Source organism: Solea solea, chromosome 6, assembly GCF_958295425.1.
Source record: "Solea solea chromosome 6, fSolSol10.1, whole genome shotgun sequence".
NCBI lineage: Eukaryota > Metazoa > Chordata > Actinopteri > Pleuronectiformes > Soleidae > Solea > Solea solea.
Window position 1 is genome coordinate 10,597,710 of NC_081139.1, and position 24,978 is coordinate 10,622,687.

Here is a 24,978-nt window from a genome sequence, read left to right on the forward strand (position 1 = left end):
TTGGTGGCATACAGTTCAGAAACAGACGGTTTTAATCTCAGTTTTATGTGGAATTAATCTGAGCTTCAGAGCAAAAAGAATTAAAAATCAAGAATGTGTTTTCAGCAAAACTTTATTTTTCAGTGCATGAACGGAACACCATGTCAAGCTCACAGCCTGTCCTATTATATCAATTTTAAATATTTTTCTCTCTTTTTTTTTTTTACATTAAAAAAATAATGGAGCGATATAATATACCTCTGTTTTTCTCTCTCTCTCTGGAAGAGCACTCGGCAAGTATTTATAAAGGTGCTGTACAATGTACAAACATTTACATCTACTGTCTACGTACAGAATGTAGAAGATACCACAAGGATTTTCTTTTTTTTGTTTTCTTTCTAATGAAGCGATGCAAGGCCACAGTATGATACGGAGAAGGAACACAAAGTCAACGTGGTTAAGGAGAACGACTGTGAAGGAAAAGGACATTAACTGAGTCTTGACCAGAGAGAATTGCCTCAACCTGAAAACGAAGGGTTGGATTTACTCCATCAACCAACCAACCTATTGCACAAAAACCTACCACTGCTCAGCTCACGGCGCATCCTAACCTGATATCCCCATTTTACAATCACACTCTTATCACAGTCCCTGCGACTTTCACTGATATTGACTTTACAGATATCGACACTACAGTGCTGTGCAAAATCTTAGGCTCAACGTAATGACAGTATACGGTAGAATTATTTCTCCCTCGACACATCCGGAAAATTGATGAATGCAGGTTTTAAAGAGTCGAGTATTTAATGTGACCTGTTCTTACAGCCAGGCTCTCGTAAAACTGAAGTGGAACCCGAATGAATGTTATTGTGTTTGTCCTGACGCGCTTGAGCATTACATGCACATGGTGTATGAGTTCGCTAATATATGAGACCAAGTTTCAGTCACATGACTCCAATCCAAAGGCCAATGATCACGACATTTGACAAACAACAACAAAAACAACCAAGCTGGTGATGCCCTAAGTCTTTTGCACAGCACTGTATGTTCCCTGAGCTTATCTGATATATTTCTTATTCTCCTAAATTGTATAAGCATGTGCGAATGTACTCCACGAGATCGAACCTTTTCAGTAAGACAGTGGAATTCAACTACTTTTCTCAGAGATTGCACGTTTAGAACAGATCACACTTCAAAGGGTCAGCGTGTAGGACTTAGCGGCATCTAGAGCTGAAGTCGCGTATTGCATCCAAATGAATATCTGTTTGCAGACAAACACGGCAGCACAACAAGGCAGACTCCACCGAACAGCGCCATCTTTGGCATAATATGAGGGGGTCATTAAAAGGTAATAAAAACAAAGCAGCTCTTCATTTTCAGGTGATCATTTTAAATATTGTTTTCAATTTCAGTTGATCGACACCCTAAATTCTACACACTGGCCCTTTAAATATACAAACATGGTAGGACATTACATCAGCAGTATCTCAGCAAACCATCACATGACTCCATCATCCTTCAAGCTACCCTATCACACGGTTACTCAGCAAGAGCGACAAATGCATACATGGAGAATTCTAATCCTAACAATCCTTTTCTTTATAGGATGAAGTAAAACAACGAGGGCATGACGCAAATAAGTACAACGCAAATTTGGCCTTAAACAGTGAACCCTTTAGGAGAAAAGAAACAACTTTATAAAGTAAAAAACACTAATAATAATAATAATAATAAAGGCAATGCATTGGTCACAATTCAACATCACAAATTAAATACAACTCATGGTCATTCTGTTACAGTAATGCTACAAGGGCAGATGCAGTGCAATCAAATTCAATAGATATTTTCAAAGTCAGAATCTGCAAATATGACACATTCAAATATATATATGTATATAATATATCACAATGAGACACTTTCTGAGCGACTGCAAACATTTGGTACAGTGGTTTGTACATTAACTACAAAGATCCATGGTAATTCCTACCACCAAAGTACATTGGAAATAAGGTGAGAGCTCAAATAACATGGGACGAATCTTTGAAGTCTATATCAAAAATGTGGAATGGCTTGGTATGGCTACATATAGATATATATATAGATATATATATATTCATCTATTACCTTAATAAATTACACTCTGGTTGTTATCATAAGCATGGTAAACCACAAGTTTCTGGTCTTTTTAGTGATGCTGTCGTTTTTACACGGGAGAGTTCAGTCCATAACCACAGAACAGTCTCGGGACCCCCGGTAAAGTGAAACACTTGCTGGGTTGTGTTGGATTTCATCGGAATGAGAATTATAAACAAGCAAAAGGCTCATCCTCGGTGATGTGCAGAACATGTGCAGAAAAACAAACAGAAGGTCCGAGTGCATGCGCTTGAGAAAACCTTTAAAGGACACAATTGTCAAGTAAGAGCGGAAACTAAATCCCGGATGACGGTCACACTCGGCATACACTTCGGACGGGAAGTGACGACCTGTCCCCCTTTCTTTGCATATGGGTCATTGTGTTGTAGTGGGTGAAGTGCTGTTGGTCGTCGTCGTCGTTGCACAGAAGACTCAGAAGGATTGGCACGTACTGTATTCACATTTGAGAGTGTCTTGTCTGACAAAGCCCCGAGCATGCTGCACATGCGTAAGTCCCGCAACAAAGACGCTGAAGCAGTGGACAAGGCAGGGAGAGCTGCTACATGCCACTCGCCACGTCCCAGGACTCCAGGAAAAACAGACCTTTTCAAAAGAGACCTGCACATGGCCCAAAGGTAACAAAATGGCACAAAGTTGCACTTTTCTGTTTCATGGAAGAACTGAGGAAGACAATCCAGTGAAGGTACTGTTAAAAATACAAGGGCACAGCTCAAGTCTGAGTCAATGTTCTATCACAAAGGTTCACGGAGAATCTCTTCGTGGGAGAGGATTCGTGCTGAGCTGGGCACTTTCCAAGGTCCAGGGCTAATAGGTCCCTGTGGACTCACTGGAATACTGTTCATAGAGGCTATAAAGTATTTCTTACTACTGTTGTCTTTGCATTGAAAACCCCCATCTTGTTTTTCTTTAGCCTCCCGTGGTAAAACTACAGAAACTTTACTACTCTGTGCATCTGACGCGTGTCTTCTGTTGACCACCTCTGCACTTCTATTCCTGTCTTCGGTAGATTTGTTCTTGCAGTTGGCGTCTCTCTGGCCAGAGTCTTTACCTGAACCACTGTCACTCTCTCTGACCTTAACAGAGGATGTTCCATGATGGCGTGATCTTCCCACCGCTCTCCTTTCAAAAGTTTCATGATCATGGCCGTGCCTGGTCCTCTCTCCTCTCCCTTCCATCTCTCTGTCTTGTGTGTATCTTCTAATCTCGAGAGTCCCTCCTTTCCCGTTTTTCTTTTCATGATGTAAGCTCTCTTTGCTGGGAGACTCCTTTAATCTCCTCTGGTGCTCTACACGCTGCAGCGCTGTCGCCACTTGTCCCGATTGAGGAGGCCTTCTTAAATGTGCGGTGTCCGTTTTAGTGTGTGTGAGAGACGTCCTGTTCCTGCTCAGTGTTTCTTCCCGTGCCTGACTATCCGTTTTTGTGGGATTGTGATGTTGCTCTTTGGCTTTAGGAAAGGTCTCCCCCATTTTCTTTGGGCTGCTTAGCTCTCTGGTGTCTTTTGTGGGCCTGGTCCTCTTGTAAAAGTCCATATGGTCAGATGAGGCGGGAGAGGGCCTTTGAACCTCCGTGTCGGCCCACTCAACACTCTCATCCACAGAGCTTAGACCACTGCTGCTGCTGCGGGGCTTGTGGCCTTGCGGGGATATGGAGCTCCAGCTGTGGGAATGTTTCAGTTTGCCAGTGAAGGGAGGGGACAAGATGGAAGCGGAGGAATATGGAGAGGACAGGGGGGAGGCGTCAAAGAGAAACACCTCTCTGGAGTAATTTGGAGTTGAAATGACTTTTTGATCACGTTGACCTGCAATAGAATCACATGTTTTACATGTAGGCAACTTACCTGTGGCAGAGATTCAAAATGACACGCAACAAACAAAAGACCGGAGGATGTGGGGAAATTTCAATGCATTTTAGAGAATAAAAGTGGGAAAAAGTGAAAGAGGAACTCATTACCAAGGTAAAAGAGAAGAGGCCAGTGAAAGCAGTGAAGGTGTTAGTGTTGGTGCTCAGTGTAGTAGCACAGAGTAGAAGAAGCTGTACTACCTGCATCAGAGGCAAAAGAAGAAGAGCCAAAAGGAAGCAGATGGTTAATGAATACATAAAAAACAACTTAGCAAAGAAACTACAATGAAATGATGAGGGTGGCAAACTACAAAGAGCCTCCATTCATTAAGAAATGATTACAATTATTACTATTAGCTGCACTTTTGGCTTATTTATAGGATTCAGTATTTCTCTTACTCCTTCTAACATTCCTTGTGTGTTAACCAGACAACTTTCTTAAGTTGGATTATGAACTTTAAACTTTGTAAAATACATGATGATGGGAAGAGTGTGCCCCTCTCATATCTCTACTTAACAAAAACAAAAACACTGGATATCTGAGCTTATCATGAGGCATTAAGTGGGAAACGACAAGCGCTGTCAACAAGTGCGTAAAGATCAGCCCACTAGCCCCAAAAAAGCTGTAGTTTATTTGCGCAAGTCAAAACAAACACATAAACACAACAAACAAGCTGCAAATATGCAGTCAAACATGAATTAAGAAAACAGAGAGTTTATAATGAATACTGATCACATTTCAGATTATTTCCATCATAAATGTGCGTTATCTAATGAATTATTAAAGTTGCCTTCTTTACCACACAGTGTAGGGAAAACTTAACATTAGTATTAATTCGTTTGTGGCTCAAAGAAAGTCAATATAAAATAAATAAAGGCCTCTGTATTGCACAATAAATCTCAGAGTGAAAAAAAAACACTTTGAATAGAGCACTTACTGCTGTCTTGAGCCAGGCCTGCCCCAGGTCGCAGCAGCAGAGCCACTTTATTTCCTCCGGCCTGGATCAATTCAATAGCACGTGTATGTGAAATGCCGCGTGCCGGCTCGCCATTTATCTCCACTATCTCATCTCCGACCTGTTCATAACACAGAAAATACAGTTACTGGACAATAAGTGAAGGAGCCGTGCGCTTATGTACACACTCTTGCACTTGTAATTCCTATAGGAGAAGAACCATAATTATTTGAGATAACAGGAAAACGCAACTGTAAGCACCACCCTGTCACGCTTCAGAACGATTCCTGCCAAGAGCATCAATCGCGTTTCCTCTCTCATCCTAATAACAACAATAATAGTTTTATCTCTGTGGGGAAATTCTAATTCTGCTGAGCCTCCTCCACACAGAGAGAGAGAGAGTGCAGGGGTCAGTAAGTACTGTGATCGTGCTGGGAATGGTCACCGTCTTACTCAAGGGTGCTTCGTAGAGAGAGGGAAGCTTACTAACATGAGCGGCTTAAGCTTTGGATGGAAAAACACATTTGCTTTCAGACATACACTGAAGACTAAAGAGATAATAGAATTGCAGGCACTGCTAATTATGTTTAAACCTAAAAACAAAGTATTGCCTGAGAGCATTCAAAAGATGTCAGAAGACGAAAATCATGGGAGGAGATTTAATTTTATGATTTGAAGGGTTGTACAAATATTTCATTTTAAGTAATGCATAAAGAGAAACAAATGATAAAATATGCATTGGAAATTTGACTGGATGTTTAATTTTTGAAACTTTGAGTTGTTTTGGTATTGAAAATGAACACTTATAGGTTGTTTTTTTGTCGTTGTTGATGTAATCAAGGGTGTAGCTAACTGTAAGTGACAGACCATCTTTGAGTTTAAGTTAGGGGCAGACATAAATAAGAATTATATTCTTCTCACTGCTCCTTTCCAAGCATGAAAAGTAATTGTGGATTTGTGTAACACTGTGCTGTATTGTACAAAATAAAAAGAAGCAGTCCGCCACAGGGCCACATAGAGACAAACTATTATCCACTTTCACAACTAAGGTCAATATAGAGTGTCCAATTTGCCTATTCCCTAAATCTGCATGTTTTTGGACTGTAGGAGGAAAACCAGAGAACCTGGAGAAAACCCATGCACACGCGGGGAGAACTCCACGTTCAGGTGAACGTGTCTGACCCAGACAATCTCCTGCTGCGTTTGTCATATGTGGAATGGAAAACTTCTGAAACCTGCACATTGCGTGAGTTTTAAATATAAACACATTCACTGCAACATTCAAATGATTGTCAAATGAGTTCACACAATGCCAGTTAAGCCTATCAGCTCCACATGAGTCTGTCTCTGCGTCTCTCACAATAAGTGTTTGGACATTGCTGCACTGCACATCGGGAGTGACGCTTTTTTTTTTTCACAACCGATGAGGCAGAAGCATAGCATGCAGTTGAAATGTGGCTGAAAATGGATGAGAGACGGATTCAAACGCTAAAAGTAAACTGGACATTCAGTAAGGCTGCACAAATCATGATTTTGGCCTTAATCAGGGGGCTGACAGACGTTCTGCACTAGAGAAAGGAAGGAAAGGAAAGGAAAGGAAAGGAAAGGGAGAAGAAGAAGAAGAAGACAGTAATGCCAAGTGCCATCAAACACCGAGAACATATGAACAAAGACACACTCACATGGATTCTTCCATCCAGTTGAGCAGGTCCATCCTCTGCAAGTCTCAGGATGTACAGGCCCATGTTGTACTCGGTTCCTCCTCGCAGACTGAAGCCAAAGCCCCGGGGACTTCTCTCCAACTCCACTGTCAGACAACCCTGCACAGAACGGGCGCAAAGAACAGAAAACACTCAGATCACTCATACACACACTCACACAGATGTGCAGCAACATCGCTGCACAAACACAAAGCTAAACAAATACATACTGTCCACAGGGATTAGTGAATATCAATATGACATAAACAATAACCTCATTTAGTCTCTATTTCTATTACTTTATTCTGGAGACACCTTTCTGTTTGTAAACCAATTGCTTGGTTGGAGATTTATATGATCAAAGATAGAGACGTTTTATTCCTCATCAATACTGGTTGTGCAGTTCTAATATTCACACCTATAATGAATGCACTATGCATGCAATCCGTGTACGTTATGGGATAAAAAAAGATCTTTGTATGTGACAGGAACTGAATGATATACATACAAACACATTTGCATTTGTATGTTTATCAATTACAGTACGTTATATAGTGTATAAACCTTTGCCTCAAGCAGCTAGAACCTTCAGATAATCACTAAGACAACATATCGTGAAGAGGATAAGATGATTATTCTTACCTGGTTGGGTCCTGTCACACACAGTGTTCCCAGCTCAGACAGGCTGACTCCATCCCTTTTATCCTCCAGGTCGAGGCTATAACTAAACCAAAGACAACATGTGTTTGTGTGGCAGAAGAACATGAAGTAAACAACTTGCTGCAAGGCCTTGGAAAAATTGGAAACGCGTTATGCAGGACATAAAATAAAAAGTCAATGCTGAATATAAAAATAAGGACATTTGATTTTATTCTGTACATGTTCTATACACATTATTATTATTACTACGACGTGTCTACTTTGGAAGGGGTACATTTTGTACTAGTAAGGTACAAAAGGTGGAACTTCTATGGAGAACTGAGCTACTGCACAGGAAGTTAATGTTCTGAAGAGCTTCAAAGGCCTCTTTTCTTCTCACTGACAGCTTAATCTTTTCCTTTATGCTTTTATTTTGTGTGCAAGTGATTTTTTTTTTTTTCTTACCTTTCATCCGCAAGTGCTGATCTTTGACCTATGGCTCTGTGCTGAAGAGCTGGACTCTGTTTCGCTGAACTTGCTCCAGATGGAGGGCCCTTGTATTCTGAAAAAAACAAAAAAACATTCTGATTTAAAACTCAATAATATGGATACAAATCAGTGAAGCATGGATCCCACTTCTCAACGTCACTTATTTCATTAATATATTTTCAGATTTTTTACCTTGATTACCTGGCAGTGAAATCATTTCTTACTTGAAGGATTGGATCCTGAGAGACACAGCTAATGCAAACACAGTACAGTATGTGGGCAGTCAGAGCTACTCACCGTCCTCAGGCACCACAGTGAGAGTGACAATATTCCCAGCTTCCTTGATAAGCTGAACAATATCACTGTGAGAGAGCTCGATGATGGAGCGCCCATTGACTGCTGAGATACGATCTCCAACGTGCAGCAGGCCACAGCGGTCAGTGGGACTGCCTTCAATGATCCGGCCAATTTTGTGTGGAATAACTGAAAAGGCAGATATCGGGGATTGAAAGATGTTATGTGACATATATTCATCAATCCAACGTAATCTACAATATTATCTGTTCCCGGGTTTGTCTTGTTGAAACCTTCCTGGAGTCTTCACCCCTCTGGTTATTATAGTTTTGAAATGGTTTTTCAAAAGAAATTATTACTGAATATTTTTTTATCAGAATCCAGGAGATACAGAATTTTTTTTATTCATTATAAAAAAAAAAAACAGCATGACTTCCCCTTACACTTGAACAATGTTACCAATATCCTTGGTAACATCTGTTTATTCCTACTATTCCAAGTTGAAAACAGCTGCTGTTAAAAAGGTCTATTAATGCCAGGATTATTCAAGACATAAACATTACCTAATTGTACATGCTGCATTGAAAGCCTCATAATACATAAGATAAACTTTTAGGCTCATCATTCGATTCAAAATGCCAAAGATTGCAATATAATACACAAAAATAATCATTTCATCATCAGTAAAGTCACTCTCAAAGGGAAATCATCAAATAAACTGGATACTCAAACTATGGCTTATTAAAGCTGTTATAAAGAATGGGGAGAGCTCAAAGACAGACACTGGAGGAAGTCCAAGAACACCTGGTTGTTGTTGGTCATAAAAGCTTGAAAAAAACAAAAAGCTGATTAACTGTGATGCACAATGTAAAAGCTCAACTCTCACCTCCAAGCGGGGGTTTGCTCTTGGATGTGAGGATCACAAAGCCAAAGCCCTCAGTCTCCTTGCGGTGAAGCGTGATGTCAAAAGACTCGTGGTCAAGAGCGCTGGGCATCGGTAGGTGAGGTAGCTTTGGTGAACCGTTCACCAGAACTGGAGCCATTTCCAGCACGTCTTCATCTGTGGCATCTAATGTGAAAATGATAAAGATTCAAATGCATTTCAGACACTTGCTCTTGTTTTTCCACTGATTCCCTTTTTTGAAACCAACCACTTTGTTGTTAACAATAAAACTGCTGTCGTTCCTGTTGTCAAACATAATTTGTCTTTTTTCAGTAATGTTCTGGTAAAGACTCTGGACACAGTGTGAACTGGAACAATCACATGTTACCTACAGAGGAAGCTCTGCTTGTCACTCACCTCTGTAGATGACCTTTCTCCGTACAGTCAACATCACTTGACCGTTGCGGGCAGCATTGGTCATTAGATCCAACACCTGCTTATGAGAACGACCTTTCACCATCACACCGTCGATACCAATGAGCTCGTCTCCCGCTCTGAGGCGGCCATCTTTTTCTGCTGCACCGTTGGGCACAATGGCCCCGATATAAACCTGGGGAAAGACATTCTAATAGAGGGTTAGTATCATGGGGAACTGGCCATTAACAAAATAAAAATGACAAATGAAAATAATATAATACTGAACTAATACGAGTATAACTACTTCAACAATTGTATTGAATTACTCCAAATTTCTACAGGCAGGCTCTTATTTCAAATATTAAGATATTAAAATCTCCAAAAATAAGCAAGCAAACATCTCATATATACATACTGGTTGCTGTGGACCTTCTCCTCCGAGCACACGGAAGCCAAAACCGGTTTCAATGTCTCTCTTTAGAAAAATGTCAATGTCTTTGGTGTGAGGCTCTGCGGATGAAAAAATATTGCGTGAGAGATCACAGTTTCAAGTGGAACAGACACATAAAGTCAAAAGACAACAGCACAGTGTGAAGTGGTGTTTGTCCACACTTACGTCTGCTCTCCAGCAGGGCTTTGGACTTCAAGTACATCTCTGTGGCGTCTCGTTTCGGGGAGTCGATCAAGCGCAGGGTGCTTGTGTTGGAGTGGTAAGGCAAAGCCTGGGGGACTGAGTCAGCGATGCCATCCAAAGTTTCAGTACTGGCCGTCTTTTCCAGCCGCTGAAAATAAAGACACGTGTCATATATACATAAGTGGCATCAATACATTTCATCACACATTTATTGACAGTCTCTACAGCTCATTATCCCAGACAAAAGGGCCGAGTATCTAATAGTGACAGACTTCCAAAAGCGGGGAAGGTCAAGCTACTGGGACAGCTCTCACTCTTCATTTCTCCTATTGTTTCAGTGCGAAGCAATTGGATTGAAATGTAATATATAATCTACAGGAAACACTGAAGACTTCCTCCAAGACAGGCCAATTCAGGCATAAAGGGCAACTTCTTTATCTAAAACTGTTATATTAATAATGCCCCCATATATAAAGAGGCTTATTCATGCTTCATTACCATTGCAATCCCCTGACAATAGCTCAAGGAATACAAATACTGAAAGGAAGTCATTTAGACTGTTTTTCAGAGAAAACAAAAGGAGGCACCCCAAAACCTAATCAATATTCAAATTTATCGCTATCATTTAATTTGATGCAACCAAGGCTTAGTAGTTAAGCTGAAGGACATAAAGCTTTGAAATTATATTGAAGGATGAGCCTCCAAAGGGAACAATGATGAGAGAAGAGGGAAGGATGTGTGTTTTTTTTTTTACTCACAGGCTTTAGACTCTTCACAGGGGATGTTTGACCTATGGAGAGACACAGATAGACACCAGAAATATGGTGAGAATGCAGATGAAAAAGGAAAAAACCAGCAGCGTACCACTAGCCACCAGATGGCACTGTGTCTCTGATTGAGAAGCCAGCATGAAAGTAAACCAGGGAGCTGCTTTAAACTCAGGAGCTGTGCTCACTCCTGAATTCTCCATTGGGGAATATACATCCATATGCGACTAAAGATACATAGAGCATACAAAGGTAGCACATAAGCTGACAGCATGGTGAATGCCTATGCAGGGCTGAGGAAGTGGATGAGACCATCAAACATTCATGCATATTGTTCAATGACCAAATCATTTCCTTCTCCTTTTCTGTACACTACACCCACATGTTCCTTCTCAGGCACTCAGATCATTCCCTGCGGATCATCTCTTGCAACCCCCCCCCCCCCCCCCCCCCCCCTTCTCTCCCCTCCCTTCCCCTCCCATCCACTCCCCACATTAACTGGATTAACAAACACTCTGGAGCTGGCAGCCCTGTGGAGCCACACCAACACTTGGCCTGATGAGGGGTTAATGGAGCCTGATGTAAAAAGGAGGAGATGTAACAGCATTTTTCCACTTCACTGCAAAAATTCCCAATCTGGCATTAGAACTATCAAAGGCATGAGATCAGATGAGAAAACAAGTTGCACATGTGTAAAACACAACCCCCCCCCCACGACCCTCCATCCTGTCAATCCTTCCATCTAAGGTCTGTTATTCTTCTGTTCACTGATGCCCACCATTCATCCTCTTTAAAAGCCAAGGACATGGTGATGGTGGCACAGCAGTGAGTAGGGAAGAGAGAGGAGGGTTGAGGCACCACTGTGGGGAGGAGGCCCCTGAGGATCTTCCCTCTATAGCCATTTAGGCATGGATGTTAAAGGGGCCATGGATATAGAGGCATGCAGAAATTCCCTGTGCTCTGTTGATGATCAAAGCCAATCCAGAGCTCATTGACTCATGCGTTCAATCCCCAGGGCAGCTGGAGATGGATGTAGGAGACATTTGAAGGATGCCTACCTCCTCCCACAGAATCAAGCACATCCCAACACTTATGTAATTCCCACTCTCAAGACTTGTAACGGAACTGCATTACGCCTCAGTGGGAGTCATTATGCTACATTCACATTAGCAGCGACATTGTTCATTACTGTTTCAATACAGGCCAGATTTCATGTTTCAACAATTGAAACTGGTTTAATTCCAAATTAAACAATTTTTAATTCATTTTTCTTTTTTACATCTACCTGATGTGCTATCTCCGCACTGTTTTGAAACAGTTTTACTGTTTTCTGTAAAGAACTTTGGATTGCATGTCAACGAAAAGCTGCATGAATTGCCATATTGCGGTTTTGACTCTATCGCATGGCCATGTATCAGATATAAATCCCCACATAAGGACCACATACTAAAGTGACGCAAGTCTGATTTAACAATCAGCAATGACGATTAGCTTTCAGATCTCAGTAACAAAAACACTCGAATATGAGTGACTTCAGCCTGGTTATGCAAATGTATTCATAAACAGTGAGTGAGTGAGCTGAGTAGGGTCACATGTGTGGAATAATAAAGCAAAGTGTATAGCTTAATGTATTCAGCTAAAAAACAGGCAGCGATCTCTAATATGGTGACCATATACATCAGCTGCTACATCCTCTCACCTATTGTCAGCATCAACACTCTGATCTCACCTCCAACGGTCACTGTTGAAGTTATACTGACGGCAACAGCAAATTACGTCTCACACATGTTAGAGTGCATAAAAGCATGGTAATAAATGGACGGCTGCAGTGACAGGAGGAGGACACGGAGAAAAACAACAACATGGATACAGCAAGTTCTCCAGTCTGACAGGTTAAATAGCTAGGTACAAAGACAGACTGAAAGTGAGGCAGATGAGCATAAAAATGACAGGCAGACAAATGACAGACATGTACTGTTGTTCCACTTTCTCACCTCCACGCAGCACGAGCACATTGACCTCGCTGCCCACTGGTAAGTCTTTCAGGATGTCCACCACCTGTGCGTGGCTCAGTGTTTGCACATTTTGCCTGTTGATCTCCTTGATAATGTCTCCTTTCTGCAGGCCACGGCACCATTGGGCATCAAGTATCATCTTCACCTTCTGGCCCAACGGGCAGTCAGCAATGGCAAACCCAAATCCTCCTGGCCCCTTCACCAGCGGCACACTCACCAGCTCAGGTTGTAACATCCCTTCTCCTCGCTCCCCCTGCCTCCCATTGGGCAAAGCCGCCACGACAGGCCGGCCACTGGCATCTGTAGTGACATAGTGGAGCTCCTGAGAGGAGCCATGGAGGACATCACCTTTAACCAGCAGTGGCTGTCCATTGATGAGGGGCACAGCTGTCACCACCTCTCCACCATGCAGGGCCTGCTGGGGCTGGACAGTCGATGGAAGAGGAGGAGGAGGGAGAGGGTCGTCGCTGTCCAGATCCACATCGGGGGGAAGCGGGTAGCCGCGGCAAAGAACCATGTCCACATACTGGTTGACTGGAATGGACTGGAACATCTGCACCACCTCTGGATGAGTCTTCCCCAGAACACACATGCCGTTAATCTCGACAATCACATCACCTGTGAGAGAGGGATAAAAGAAAGAGAGTTTTACTTCAGATATTTAATCAAGACATCAATCCTCTACATTTCCTAGATGAGTTCTTACTCCTTCTCTTGTCAGATGAATAGTATCTCGAACATTTCTTTTTGCTCTTCACTGCGCTCTCATATTTTAATTTTGGCAGCTCTTCCAATTTGCCTCAATCTATCATTCGTTCCTAATTCATTCCTGTCCCGCCTTCACTTGCTCCTTTGTTGAACAGACCTCAGCAGCTCTCTCTGTCACAACCACGACTGCGAGTGTAGATTTCTGTCACATTGTTCCATTGTAACCACCACACACACTGATGTAGGTTTGTGTAGACAGCCATGAGACAATGGAGACATCAGAAAATAAACTATCTGAAACATTGAGAGTTTTAATTCTTGTTGAACCCAAGGCACAGCACCGGGTTCAGCTTTTTTTTTGCAATCTTGCCGAAAACAGCAGTTATGCACTACCAGCTTAAATAAGATTTGAACAATTATTATTTGGAAAACACTTCCCATGGGGAAGTTTCATCTGCTGAAGTATTGCTCACCAGATGCCATCTTGTTGTCGAGGGCAGCCGGGCCATCGCTGAGCACATTTTTCACCTGCAGAAACTCATCTGTGCGGTCACCTCCAATGATGGTGAAGCCAAATCCCTGGGAGCTCTTCTTCAGCGCTGTGTGGTACAGCTCTCCCTTCAGCTGGTTGGGGTCAGCGGTGAAACCAAAAGCTCCCCCCTTACCTGTGCATAAGTCTATATGTCAGCTTAAAAGTGGCTTCAGAGGAAGGTACACTGATAAAAGACAGCACCTACAACATCTTTGAAATCATCAGATGCAGCGACACTGATTAATCAATTCATAGCTCTCTTGAAAGGCAATGAAATCCACCCATGTCTGCATTTGAAGTTAATTGTATGCATTATGTGATGGGGATCAACAGAGTAATTAGTCATTTGTAATTCACAGGCATGTACAAACCTAAACTAGATAAACCCTTCAACTGAGACATCTTTCCACAAGCATACAGAGAGCAGAGCAGGAAGAGACAGAAAAGGTTATATAAAATGTTAGTTTTATATACTAATGCGGCAGAACAGTGACATGTCACGCCTGACGGTATTCAATTTAGCAAGATGTCCTTTTATTCAGTGTTTGTTAGACTTGTGAAACTTAAAGTAAGGGACACCTAAAGGTCAGTGGCAGCATCAATGTGGACCAGCAGGCTGACTGTTGGAGTTGCAGTCCACTAGATAAGCAAGATTCAGGGTCACACTGCATTACGCTGAGCAGATTCCCTATCTGGCATTTCTGTGGTATCAGCATTTAGAAGAAGGACACATCACTTTTTTGTTCGCTGCCCGGCGGTCCCTTTAACTCATAAATGATAAAGCTGAAGACAGCCAATGACAAATGGTGCGCCTTTACACGGTTTGGGAGAATATGTTGTGACTCTCAGGTTCCTAGATGCCAGAAAAATCCTGTGTGCTTGTAGAAGTGCTCTGTCATTTTTAGTGAACGGGAACAAAATGACCCTACTTGATAACATCCGATTATCACATAGATTTATTTAGCCTTTTGTCTGATGAATATGTTGGTCTAAATAAATCAATTCCTCCCTATTCATGTCAAGACTCATTGAAAAGGTGAAACTGCAGGCGTTTGACAATTTGGCTAATGCCTATTAATTAACTTCAAGCTCATCTATAACCAATTTCAAGTATTTGCTTCTAGGCCTTTATATTGTAGTGCGCACTCCTGATATGAATCCTGGTGTAATTACCTAATACAGACTGCACTGTGAACTGGATAGGAGTGATTCCAAATCAATCTGATATGCTTAATAATCTGATTTTTATCAGTATATCAAGTGATCGTGGCTGTGAAGTAAACCTCTTTACACATGAAAGGCACTGTCTTTCCTTATATTAAGATCATTGTAAGGTGCCTCTAACGTCTCTGGGCAGAAACCTAAACAAAGAACAAAAAAACACAAACTATTTTACATTAACTTTCATCGAAGAATGCAAAAGTGGCGACACCCGCACTTGAACTCAATAGGTCACATTAGCTATCCATTCATTCCTATGCAATCTGTGGGGAATGCATATATTTATGTAACACATTGTACTGACTGAGTGAATTGAAATGAAATTACTCTCCAAAATATACACTTTGATGTGATTATTGCGATGTGAAGTGGATATTTATACAGCCGCAGCAGAACATCCCTCGCCTTGCATAATATGTAACGTTAAAGCTGCATAACCGCTCCCAGTTTTTCCCTCTTAATCTCAGGTGTACATGGCGACATCCAGTCACAGTGAGCCCATTTCCATATTGAGTTTTTACGAGCACAACAGCTGCAGGTTGGTGGGGAAACTACCTACTGCCCAGTTGCCCTCTTGTTTCTTCCAGTTTTGTAAGAACTGCAACTTTTGGAGGTGTGTGAGTGTGTGTGTGTGTGCAGAATTTTAATGGAGTCATGCTTTCAAATGGTCATAAACATCCTTTACTGCAGAGTAAACGGCTGTAAATGAATGTAACATCACAGCAAGAGTAGACTCCAGATGTCCACACTGTTGCACGGATCAAGAAAAGCTCATTTACGTAACCACATTCAAACTGCTTAATAAATTCAACGAGTACTGAAATGGCTATTTTGCAGCACGTTTTTTTGTGTGTGTGTGTGTGTGTGTGTGTGTGTGTGTGAAGCATAGAGAAAGAGACAGGAAGTGAGTGTGGCGTGTGCGAGCCTGAACGTGTGTGGGTGAGCCCTAGGAAGGTCTCTTTGCCAATGTTTGTGGGCAGACTTTGAAGGCCAGAGGCAGACAAAACCCATCACATCCACCGCATCAAACAGCCATGGGTTTTGATTTCTCATGTGTGACTCGTTGCATCGTAACTCTCCGGTGACATTATTCAGCATAATTGAAAACGACATCTATCGTGCGGCAACAACGAAACAACAGCCAATTTCCAAGAATGCTCCTCGACCGGCAGAGGTGAAAAACAACCGGCATTGTCAGGGTAGAGTTGAGTCACAGGGGAAAGCACCAAATATTCAAGACAGACAAGGCAAGGCAAAGAACAAAGGATGCATTGAACACTGGCATGTTAGGTAGGTGACAAACAGTATACAGCATATCTCATAATAGCAGCACCTTTAGGTTCGTTCAGTTGGAAAAAGGACAATTACAAACACATACACGTGTACTGTATATAACCCTGCCACTTTGGCTGTGGCAGGGTTGTTGGTGTCAGGCAGGTTGAGTATTACAGACATTACTGAGATTTTCACACACAAAGGGTTACAGAGAGTGGTCTGAAAAAGAGAAAATATCCAGTTTTCTGGGTGACAATGCCTTGTTGGTGCCAGAGGTGAAAGGAAAATGGCCAGACTGGTTTGAGCTGATAGAAAGGCAAGAGTAACTCAAATAACCAGTCGATAAAACCAAGGAATGCAGACAACCATCTCTGAGCGCACACATTGACCTATGAACTAGATGGACCAGAGCAGCAGAATACCACAATGGGCACTTTTGAGTCACACATAATACTGAAAGTGGCCAGTGAGTGTATGTACTGTATATAACACACACACATACATTATATGTATACATCAGGGATGGGAATCAGTATCGGTCCAATACTGGTCAAAATCACTGGATCGGATATCGAACAGATAATATCCAGAAATCCTATATATTCGTATGACTCTCTATGCAAAGACTGTAAATATATAAATAAACATCAGCAAAAGCATTTAAGGTGAGTCATGTTTGGGCTGTTTCTTTTTTTCTTTTTTGGTGGAACAATATTTGTTACACAGTTGGAGAATAATGTCTTTGAAATGACTCAGCACAAATGTAAATTGGCCTAAAATGACTGCTTCAAACTGTGTCACGAGTTTGTGATATCGGTATTGGACACAAACAAGTGGTATCGTCCCATCCCTAATATGAATATAGGTATATTTATATAATGGGGGTATGTGTGTCTACATGTATAGTTGTCGTGTATACGTGTTGTGTTGTTGCCGTTGTCATCTATCAGACAGCAAAGCAGCACCTCATCATCAGCCTATTAACCCGTCATCTTGCTGCTGTCCTTGTAATAGCAGCTGTTATGAATGCCCTCCACCTTCACTCTACATCAGTTTCAGCAAGACGGACAGTAGTGTCTGGACTGCAGGGGGGGGGGATTTGGCCGCTGCTTAGCGCGGATTCCCTTGATTATGATTTGTCAGGACAAGCACCAAAACTTTATCTCCTTTGTATCTTGGAAAACGGCAAAAGTCTGAATTGTTGCCTGAGGTGTAACTGCCAACTGATGATGCTTTGATTGCATCATAGCAACTCCCTGACAGCTCACTAGGTTGCGTAATCACAATCAGGGGTGAAATGGTGGTTTCGTTAGTCCCTGCACACCTGAGCGTGTGCTTGGCCCCTCTGACATGCTGGTCCAACAGCTGTAGACCTGTAAAAGTCGCACTCCTCCCCCTGCACTCCCTCTCTCACTCACTCACTCACACCCAGAACCCCTGCCAGTGTTGGCTTGTCTGTGTCCACTGCTGTATCACTGTAATCTATTATACATCTACAATAATGAAAACACGCTTAATGTATAATGTTTATTTCTGGAGAAAAATGGCTTGTCAGCCTACAGTACAGACTATTATGTGTAAGCTGACAAACAAGTGTGTGAACCAGGGAGGAAAATATTCAGTTTGACCATCTATTACATTTTGACACATTCTGCTGACTGTGCATGAAAGGATGATGTTCCCTCTGCTTTCTATTACCGGAAAACATATTTATCACAACACATCGACGGAGGTGAAATGGTTGTTCTCGTTATAGAATATAAACCAAAGTAATTGGCTGGTTGGATGTGGAGGATAAAGTGGTAGAAGACGAATGCGTGAGTGAGTAATTACACTACAATTAGGTTTAGACATTTAGCCGCTGCTTGCGTCCGGAATGATTTTTAATGAATACCGGAATAGTGTAAGCATAGTGAACTTCGGGGGTTTAATAACAATTAAAGCTGTCGTAGGCAGGACCGCTACAATAACAGTTTAATTAGTCTCATCTCCACGTCTTAAATCGTGGCTCTCCGCCATGACACTCTTTTCCCGGTGTTGCAGTTGTTGCTCATGTCAGAATGGGGAAGGTACATATACATGCAGCTGTAGAACAACTAATACAAGAGTCCTCTCTTCAAACGATTCAAAAGATTTTACCATGGCTGGACACAGAGTCTAGAGGAGGTGAAGAAGTCTAGTTTTCACTTAAAGGAATTACTGATAAGTAACACGATATACATGTTACCTAGTCCTGCTGATAAGAGCACATTAAAAGGAGATTTAATTTAGAGAGATAAGTAGGTATATTTCAGTAAACGACACTGATAAACCCACAAGTTAGCGTGCAATATCTGCATGTGCTTTATTCAACGCCTCTGCAGTTCTTTTTAATCCTGGAGAGGAAGTTAAAAAAGGCTCTGCTGTCCTTACCTTGGGAAGGAGCTGCAGTGGCTTGTTGGATCGCGGCGGTTTCCTGGCTCAGCTTCTTCTTTGCCTCCAGAACGGGGTTCTCAAACTGGGTTTTCTGGTTGATGTGGCTGCAAAGGAAAACAGTGTCATATTGAAGAGAGGAGGAGGAGGAGGAGATTTCACAAGAGATGAAAATGTCATGTTTCCCAGTAGAGTGGTGGGTTAGACGAGTCATTTTTATACATTTAAATTAAAAGCGCCTGTCCTCCTTAGTCTCAGAAGTCTGACAGTAAATCTTGGAGAAACGTTTGGATTGCCCCACACCTCTTTATCCAGTCAGGAGTCAGCGCTCCACAAACAGGTGATCCTAGTTGCTCGTAAGGTTCCGAGGTTGTTGAACCAGATTTTTGAGGTGACTTAGGGAGACATTACTGACAGCAACTTTAACTGCACCACCAAAGAAACCGCAAAAGGGAAATAAGTCTGAATCCTTTTTGAAGCCTTGTATACACAACATGCGCCTTTGATTTGTTGAGGGCCATGTTTTGACAATTAATTACCTGCGCAACTTCTCTACGGAGCAACGTTCTCGTGGCGCCACTATAAATACATCCATACACTCAGTGTGTATACATTAATAGCCGTCTATTGGTGTGGATTTAAACAATTTAATAATGTAGGAAATGCACCCTCCTGACTGCCAGCAACATCCTATTCCTGCACAACGTAAATAGCTTGTGTCCCCGGCAGCAGAAGCACAGCCATCGCTTCACAGTGGGCACATTTCAAACTAAAACACTGGCAGCAACAAGGTCCATCTCTTCACCACTGAGTTTCTCACTCATATCACATTTACCGAGGAGGTATACTTCTGCAGTCAGAGCCATAAAACAACGCGAGTGTCCCCATTTTCTTTTCATCTCAACAGACTGCTACCTCTGCCCCCCCCCCCCCCCCAGTCCCCACTCTCTCCCTCCCCCTCTCTTCTCCCTCTATGCATTCTAGGTAAATCTCTCCTCCTCTCCCTACTGCTGTTACAATAGCTGTGGGTTTTTTGTTTGCTGGGGCAGCGAGCACACAAACAATACGCAAAGATGTATACATGATACATGTACGCAGACTTACAGCAAGAGACCAATCTGCATGTCACTGCAGCATTACCCGACAGAGTTTCCTTTGGCCACCCACTGGTAAACATTCCTGATCACAGTCGCTCACTCTTTTCCAGGTTATTTCTTCCTCTCTGGATGTTACGTAACGCATTATGCTTCATCCATTTGTTTATTTTTAGACAGCATTGATTTACACCAGTGCACTACTAATGCACAGTGAGCGGTGAATTATGCACTTGTGGTGTGGTCCCTCTGGCCAAATGTGTCCGCGTGCTGTACTACACGTGCATCTACGAGGAACGGGGTTCACAGTGATGGCGACTGGAGTGCTCGGATATTCCATAAATCTATAAATCAATAACAACTTACTCCACATAGTATGTGCCGTACTGCGGGTCGTCAATTTCCTCCCAGCCGTAAGGCAACTCTGCGAAAGAAGGGTTAGACTGTGTTACACTGTGGGACGATGCAAATACAGAGAGCGGATGAAAATAACAGATGGACACAAAGAGGAGGAGTGAGAACCATATTTAGTAGTTACCAGGGCATTTCCCCCCCTGACTGGGATATTTAGTATAAGAAAGTAGCCATGGTGATTCTGTGAACATTTCCACAACAAGCTGCCTGATGTATGTCATGCCCTGATGAACATATCATACAGCAGGAGAGAGAGAGAGAGGGGGAGAGAACGAGAGACAGAGTGAGAGAGAAAAGAGCTCCTCATGCAAAGAAGAGCTGTAGAGTTGCTTTTCAGAGGCACCTCACCAACTGGCTTTCTGTTCGCCTGTAAAAATCCATTAAAACCAGGCTGGAAGGGTCCTACTCTTTCAGCTGTGGCCGCGCACTGTCTCTGCGTGCACTTAAGCTCACATTAGCATCCTGGGGATACAAAAGCATGTCTGGAAGCAGACCCATGTGCTAGATTTTAGGAAAACCAGGCCGTTTGCCTGTGACATTAGGTAACATGTCGCTCCGAAGACAAGATACATGGTCATTTTTTTTTTTTTCACCCATGCTCTTAATTTGATCAACTGCGTGAAACTATGTGAAGTGATGTATCGAGTAATAGAGGAATGCCCTTGTGTATATACATGCCCCGCAGTTAATGGAATGACTATGCTGAGGAGTGCAGTCTACTTACCTCCATCCTCACACTTCTCAGGGGGCTTCGCCTTCTTTGCCAAGCGAGGATCCAACCACGTGGTCGTCTTGGTGTTGTGACTGCGGAACATAAAGAGCAGCCAGGAAAGCATTACCAATAGAGACGACTGCCAACTGCCGCTGAGCCACGAGTAACCAACCAGAGAACGCGCTCTCTAGTGTAACATGCTCTCATGCACAAGGGTTACAACCAACTGATCCATCGGTATATACTCTATAGCTGTCACATTCACGTTTTTATGCTTAGCTGGCCTTTTCAGAGGGGAGGAAAAACACAGTTTGAAATACAGCACATTTGTTTATTCTCAAATGTGCTAAACAACTGGGGTGTGTAATCTGGAGGAAAATCACAATGATCTTCTGGTATCTTCAGAGGCAAGTGTTCCACCGCTACATGTGAAGAAAACACACACAGGCTTGTGTGCACCCGCACACATTCAGCAAGGTCCGTCTGGACTCCACTCAGCCTTTGAGAGGTTTGTTTACTTGGGTTTTTCTAAAAGCAAACTATTGATTGTTTTTCTACCTTTAATAAGGTTTTTATTTTTCTGAAATCCTGAGATTTCAGAGATATAATTATAAATATAATAATGTATATGCCCCTGAACCTTTATATGATGAAAGATATTTATATATATCTAAACTCTTGTCAGCTAGGTCTGTTGTAGTATGTGTAACTATACTGTATTCATACTCATACTTGGTACTCTGTACTGAATCTGACCCGTTATCTGCCATCATTCTGATCCACCAGGACCTGTTAATATAATGCTGTGTTACTCCCAGTTAAACATACATATACACTTGTATACAGCCACTCACATTAATATTGAAGAATAACTACAATCACTCACTCTGGTCTTTTATGTTTTTACAAAAAAAAATAATCCTCGCAGCTGACCAGGCTTCATGTAATCTCATTTAGAGATATAAAAAAAAATACTGTTCAATCACTTTGATTCGAAACGTTCGCTTGTATTTGTTTATGTATTTATTTATGTAAATGAGGCAACTTTTTACGGTTCCTGCGGATGAGACTTCACCCAGGCTCCTCTTTCTTTCCCTCGCATGCAAATGTGTTGTAGTTGAGCTGCTATTTTTCCACCCTCAGTGATTTGCAGATCACAAACCCATCATTACATAGGCAGCATCTAACCTAACCCCATCTCTCGGCTGATTAGATACTGATTTGATGCGGAGAGAAACATTTATCTGTGCTTCATTATAAATTACAAAGATAGCGGTAAACACAATGCCGCGTTTCATCAGATAGCCCATCTAGCAGCGTACCCCCACTGCAGTTGTAAGATGACACACTTAACACGAGCAACACAAGTTGCCCAGAATTTCATCACGTATCCAGAGAAAACACTGCGCTACACCTGCTGTAATCAAGCTAAAGTTGTATTGTCTGTGGCTTCCTCTTCATTTGAGTTTTTTAACTATGACTTCAAACTGTTTTGTCACAATGACGGCGGTGACAGCTCACAAATACAGTTCAAGAAATACAATAATGAAGAAATCATTTCCTACAAGGGTTTTATTCAAACAGAAGCCGCAGATTAATACTCATATGAGGCCCATGTTAATGCTTTTGTTGACAATTCAGACAAAAGCATCTCTACACATCTCTAATAAATAGTTGTTTCCACTATGAATGCGATGTGTAATCTCATCAGAAATGCCATAATAATCTCATAGCTTGGGACATTATTTATAACTTCCTCAGTAAGATGTTCTGACATAGCGGGGCTGACAAGAGCTAAATGTGTCTTATAAATTTAGATTTAGTGAAATGTTTGTATTACAATGTTAACTGTATTCAGTGCTGCAAGTCACAACAAGCTTTTTTTCTTTACTGACAAATGTTTTAAATAATTATTTGGTCAGTAAATCGTTGGACGTCAAATCAAATTGTGAATTTAGAGAATAGTGACACATCAACAGTTTGTTCTCATTTTAGTAGACAGATGTTTAGATAGCGAAACGATGGCATTTTTATTCGATAAAGTCATATGGAATAAATATGTGTACAAACTGATATGACCTACGACCCATGGGTTGCACTTACTCTATGAAGTAGACCATGCCAGTCTCAGTGTAAGCCATTTCCCAGTTGAGGGGCAGCGGCTCCAGGCTGTCATCACGAGGAAGGGAGCTCCATGTGCGGAAGTCCATGGAGCTACTGGACTGAGTGTAGCTGGGCACTGCTTTCCTCCAGTCTGCCCTCTCTTTGTGCTCTGGATAGAAGGAGGGAAGGATAGATTTAGAGTGAAATGACAGAGGAGGGCAGGTGGAAAGGAGAGCCTGCAGGAACACCTCTGCTGCTCTCTTTTCCTGCCTGCTGCAGGGACGGGAGGTCGGGCTGATGTCACTCATCGGATTTGCATATGAGTGATGATGTGCGTGTCACCGCCAAAGGGCTGCTTTGCATTTGCAGTGTTAATGCTTGGACCTACATATGTGTGTTTGTTTCCCGTGGGCTGCATATGAATATAAAGGCAGGGATTCATGTTAGAGCCACCGGAACGCTGAGGCAGCTTCTGTGTAATACAATTGTACGGCTGCTTTTTACATACAATATTTCCTACTGCGACTGTAGACACTCCCCTCTAATGAGAACTCGCTCTACAGCAAGCATGAAACACACAACAAAGACCCTCTTAATTCACTTAGCACTTCATGCCTTCCCTCAGAAGATGTTTATAAAGGGATAAAACACGAATGCCTATTATCCTTCTCTTTTCATGTGAAGCTAACCTCGTCACAACAGTGGATGATGCCAAGGGATGTCATGCACAACAGAAAAGGCATTTATGGGGGATGTGTTTCCTAAACATCACTCCACCTGCATTTTAAGACTGATTGAATTAAACACAGAGCCCTGTAGCAACATTAATGGGTTTTTTTTTTCTCCACTTTTTTTCTTCTTCCTCTGATCTTAAATGTTGCTTCATATTTAAAGACATTAAACACAGAGAGGAAATGCACTTGAGAATGCTGTGCCGTAACCGTGGTAACACCGGGACACGCAGCCTGGGGGCAGAGCCTCGAGGAGAGACGAGGTCTTCGGTAAGGTTCACAGCAGGATGACGGCGCACTCCACGTTAGACACGGACTGGTTAGAGAGGGACTGTTAGGTGATGGAGACAGAGAGGGGGGGGTGATAAAGACAGCCCGAGCAAAGACGAGGGGAGCTGCAGTCAGGAGTTTAGAGACTTACAGCTCACATTTTCAATTAACCTCCTTTTTCATTCGACCGTAACTCTGTCCATCTATGGTGGGTGTGAGACTGCAGTGCTTCAGCTGTGGGCTGGAGCAGAGTAGTCGTTTGTACCTGGTTTCCCATCCATGAAAGGAGCTCATAGATGTCAGGGTATCATTTTGTGTTTGATTTCAATATGAGAGAGCAGTTGTGTAAACAGACCTTGGATTTTCGGGAGTCCTTTATACAGCTGGGTAAGCAGTGTTTGAGCCGTGACTGTCAAAACAATGTTCCATTATAAGGACACATTTTTTTTTTTCGAAATCTCTAAATTTTAGCCGACTTCACTTAGAATAAAAAGCCAGATATGGTGAAAAGTGTCAAACCTATTTCTGTTGCACGGCTGCTCTTCATGTGAATGTTAAGGACAGACTTGCTCCTCAGAGAGCTGAGCTGTCCTGATTGATCGCATTCATAGGCTCCTGCTCTCTGGATCAGACTTTCTCAAGGTGATATGTGTGTGTTAAAAGGCAACAGTGAAAATCTATTAACAGTGGCGCTATCACATTTGAATATGTGCGTGAAAACTGTCACCTTGGAGACAACA

General features: G+C 42.2%; 1 protein-coding gene across 2 annotated transcripts in view; it reads right to left on the bottom strand.

The window, feature by feature from the left end:
• Window positions 1–94: 94 nt before the first annotated feature.
• Window positions 95–24,978, bottom strand: part of LOC131461034 (membrane-associated guanylate kinase, WW and PDZ domain-containing protein 3) — a 126,371-nt gene continuing 101,487 nt past the window's right edge. Inside the window, exons 5-22 of one of the 2 annotated variants that reach the window (XM_058632009.1) lie at window positions 23,238–23,406; window positions 21,147–21,226; window positions 20,375–20,432; window positions 18,915–19,021; window positions 13,948–14,139; window positions 12,746–13,384; window positions 10,743–10,774; window positions 9,967–10,132; window positions 9,766–9,860; window positions 9,351–9,558; window positions 8,937–9,119; window positions 8,054–8,239; window positions 7,733–7,829; window positions 7,271–7,352; window positions 6,611–6,748; window positions 4,911–5,049; window positions 4,084–4,173; window positions 3,843–3,931 (exon numbers count right to left, since the gene is read on the bottom strand). In XM_058632009.1, coding sequence (XP_058487992.1) covers window positions 4,124–4,173; window positions 4,911–5,049; window positions 6,611–6,748; window positions 7,271–7,352; window positions 7,733–7,829; window positions 8,054–8,239; window positions 8,937–9,119; window positions 9,351–9,558; window positions 9,766–9,860; window positions 9,967–10,132; window positions 10,743–10,774; window positions 12,746–13,384; window positions 13,948–14,139; window positions 18,915–19,021; window positions 20,375–20,432; window positions 21,147–21,226; window positions 23,238–23,406 — 2,621 coding nt within the window. In that variant the 3' untranslated portion in view covers window positions 3,843–3,931; window positions 4,084–4,123. Of the gene's footprint in view, window positions 3,932–4,083; window positions 4,174–4,910; window positions 5,050–6,610; window positions 6,749–7,270; window positions 7,353–7,732; window positions 7,830–8,053; window positions 8,240–8,936; window positions 9,120–9,350; window positions 9,559–9,765; window positions 9,861–9,966; window positions 10,133–10,742; window positions 10,775–12,745; window positions 13,385–13,947; window positions 14,140–18,914; window positions 19,022–20,374; window positions 20,433–21,146; window positions 21,227–23,237; window positions 23,407–24,978 lie in introns of both variants that reach the window. The other variant, XM_058632008.1, reaches the window with a different exon arrangement.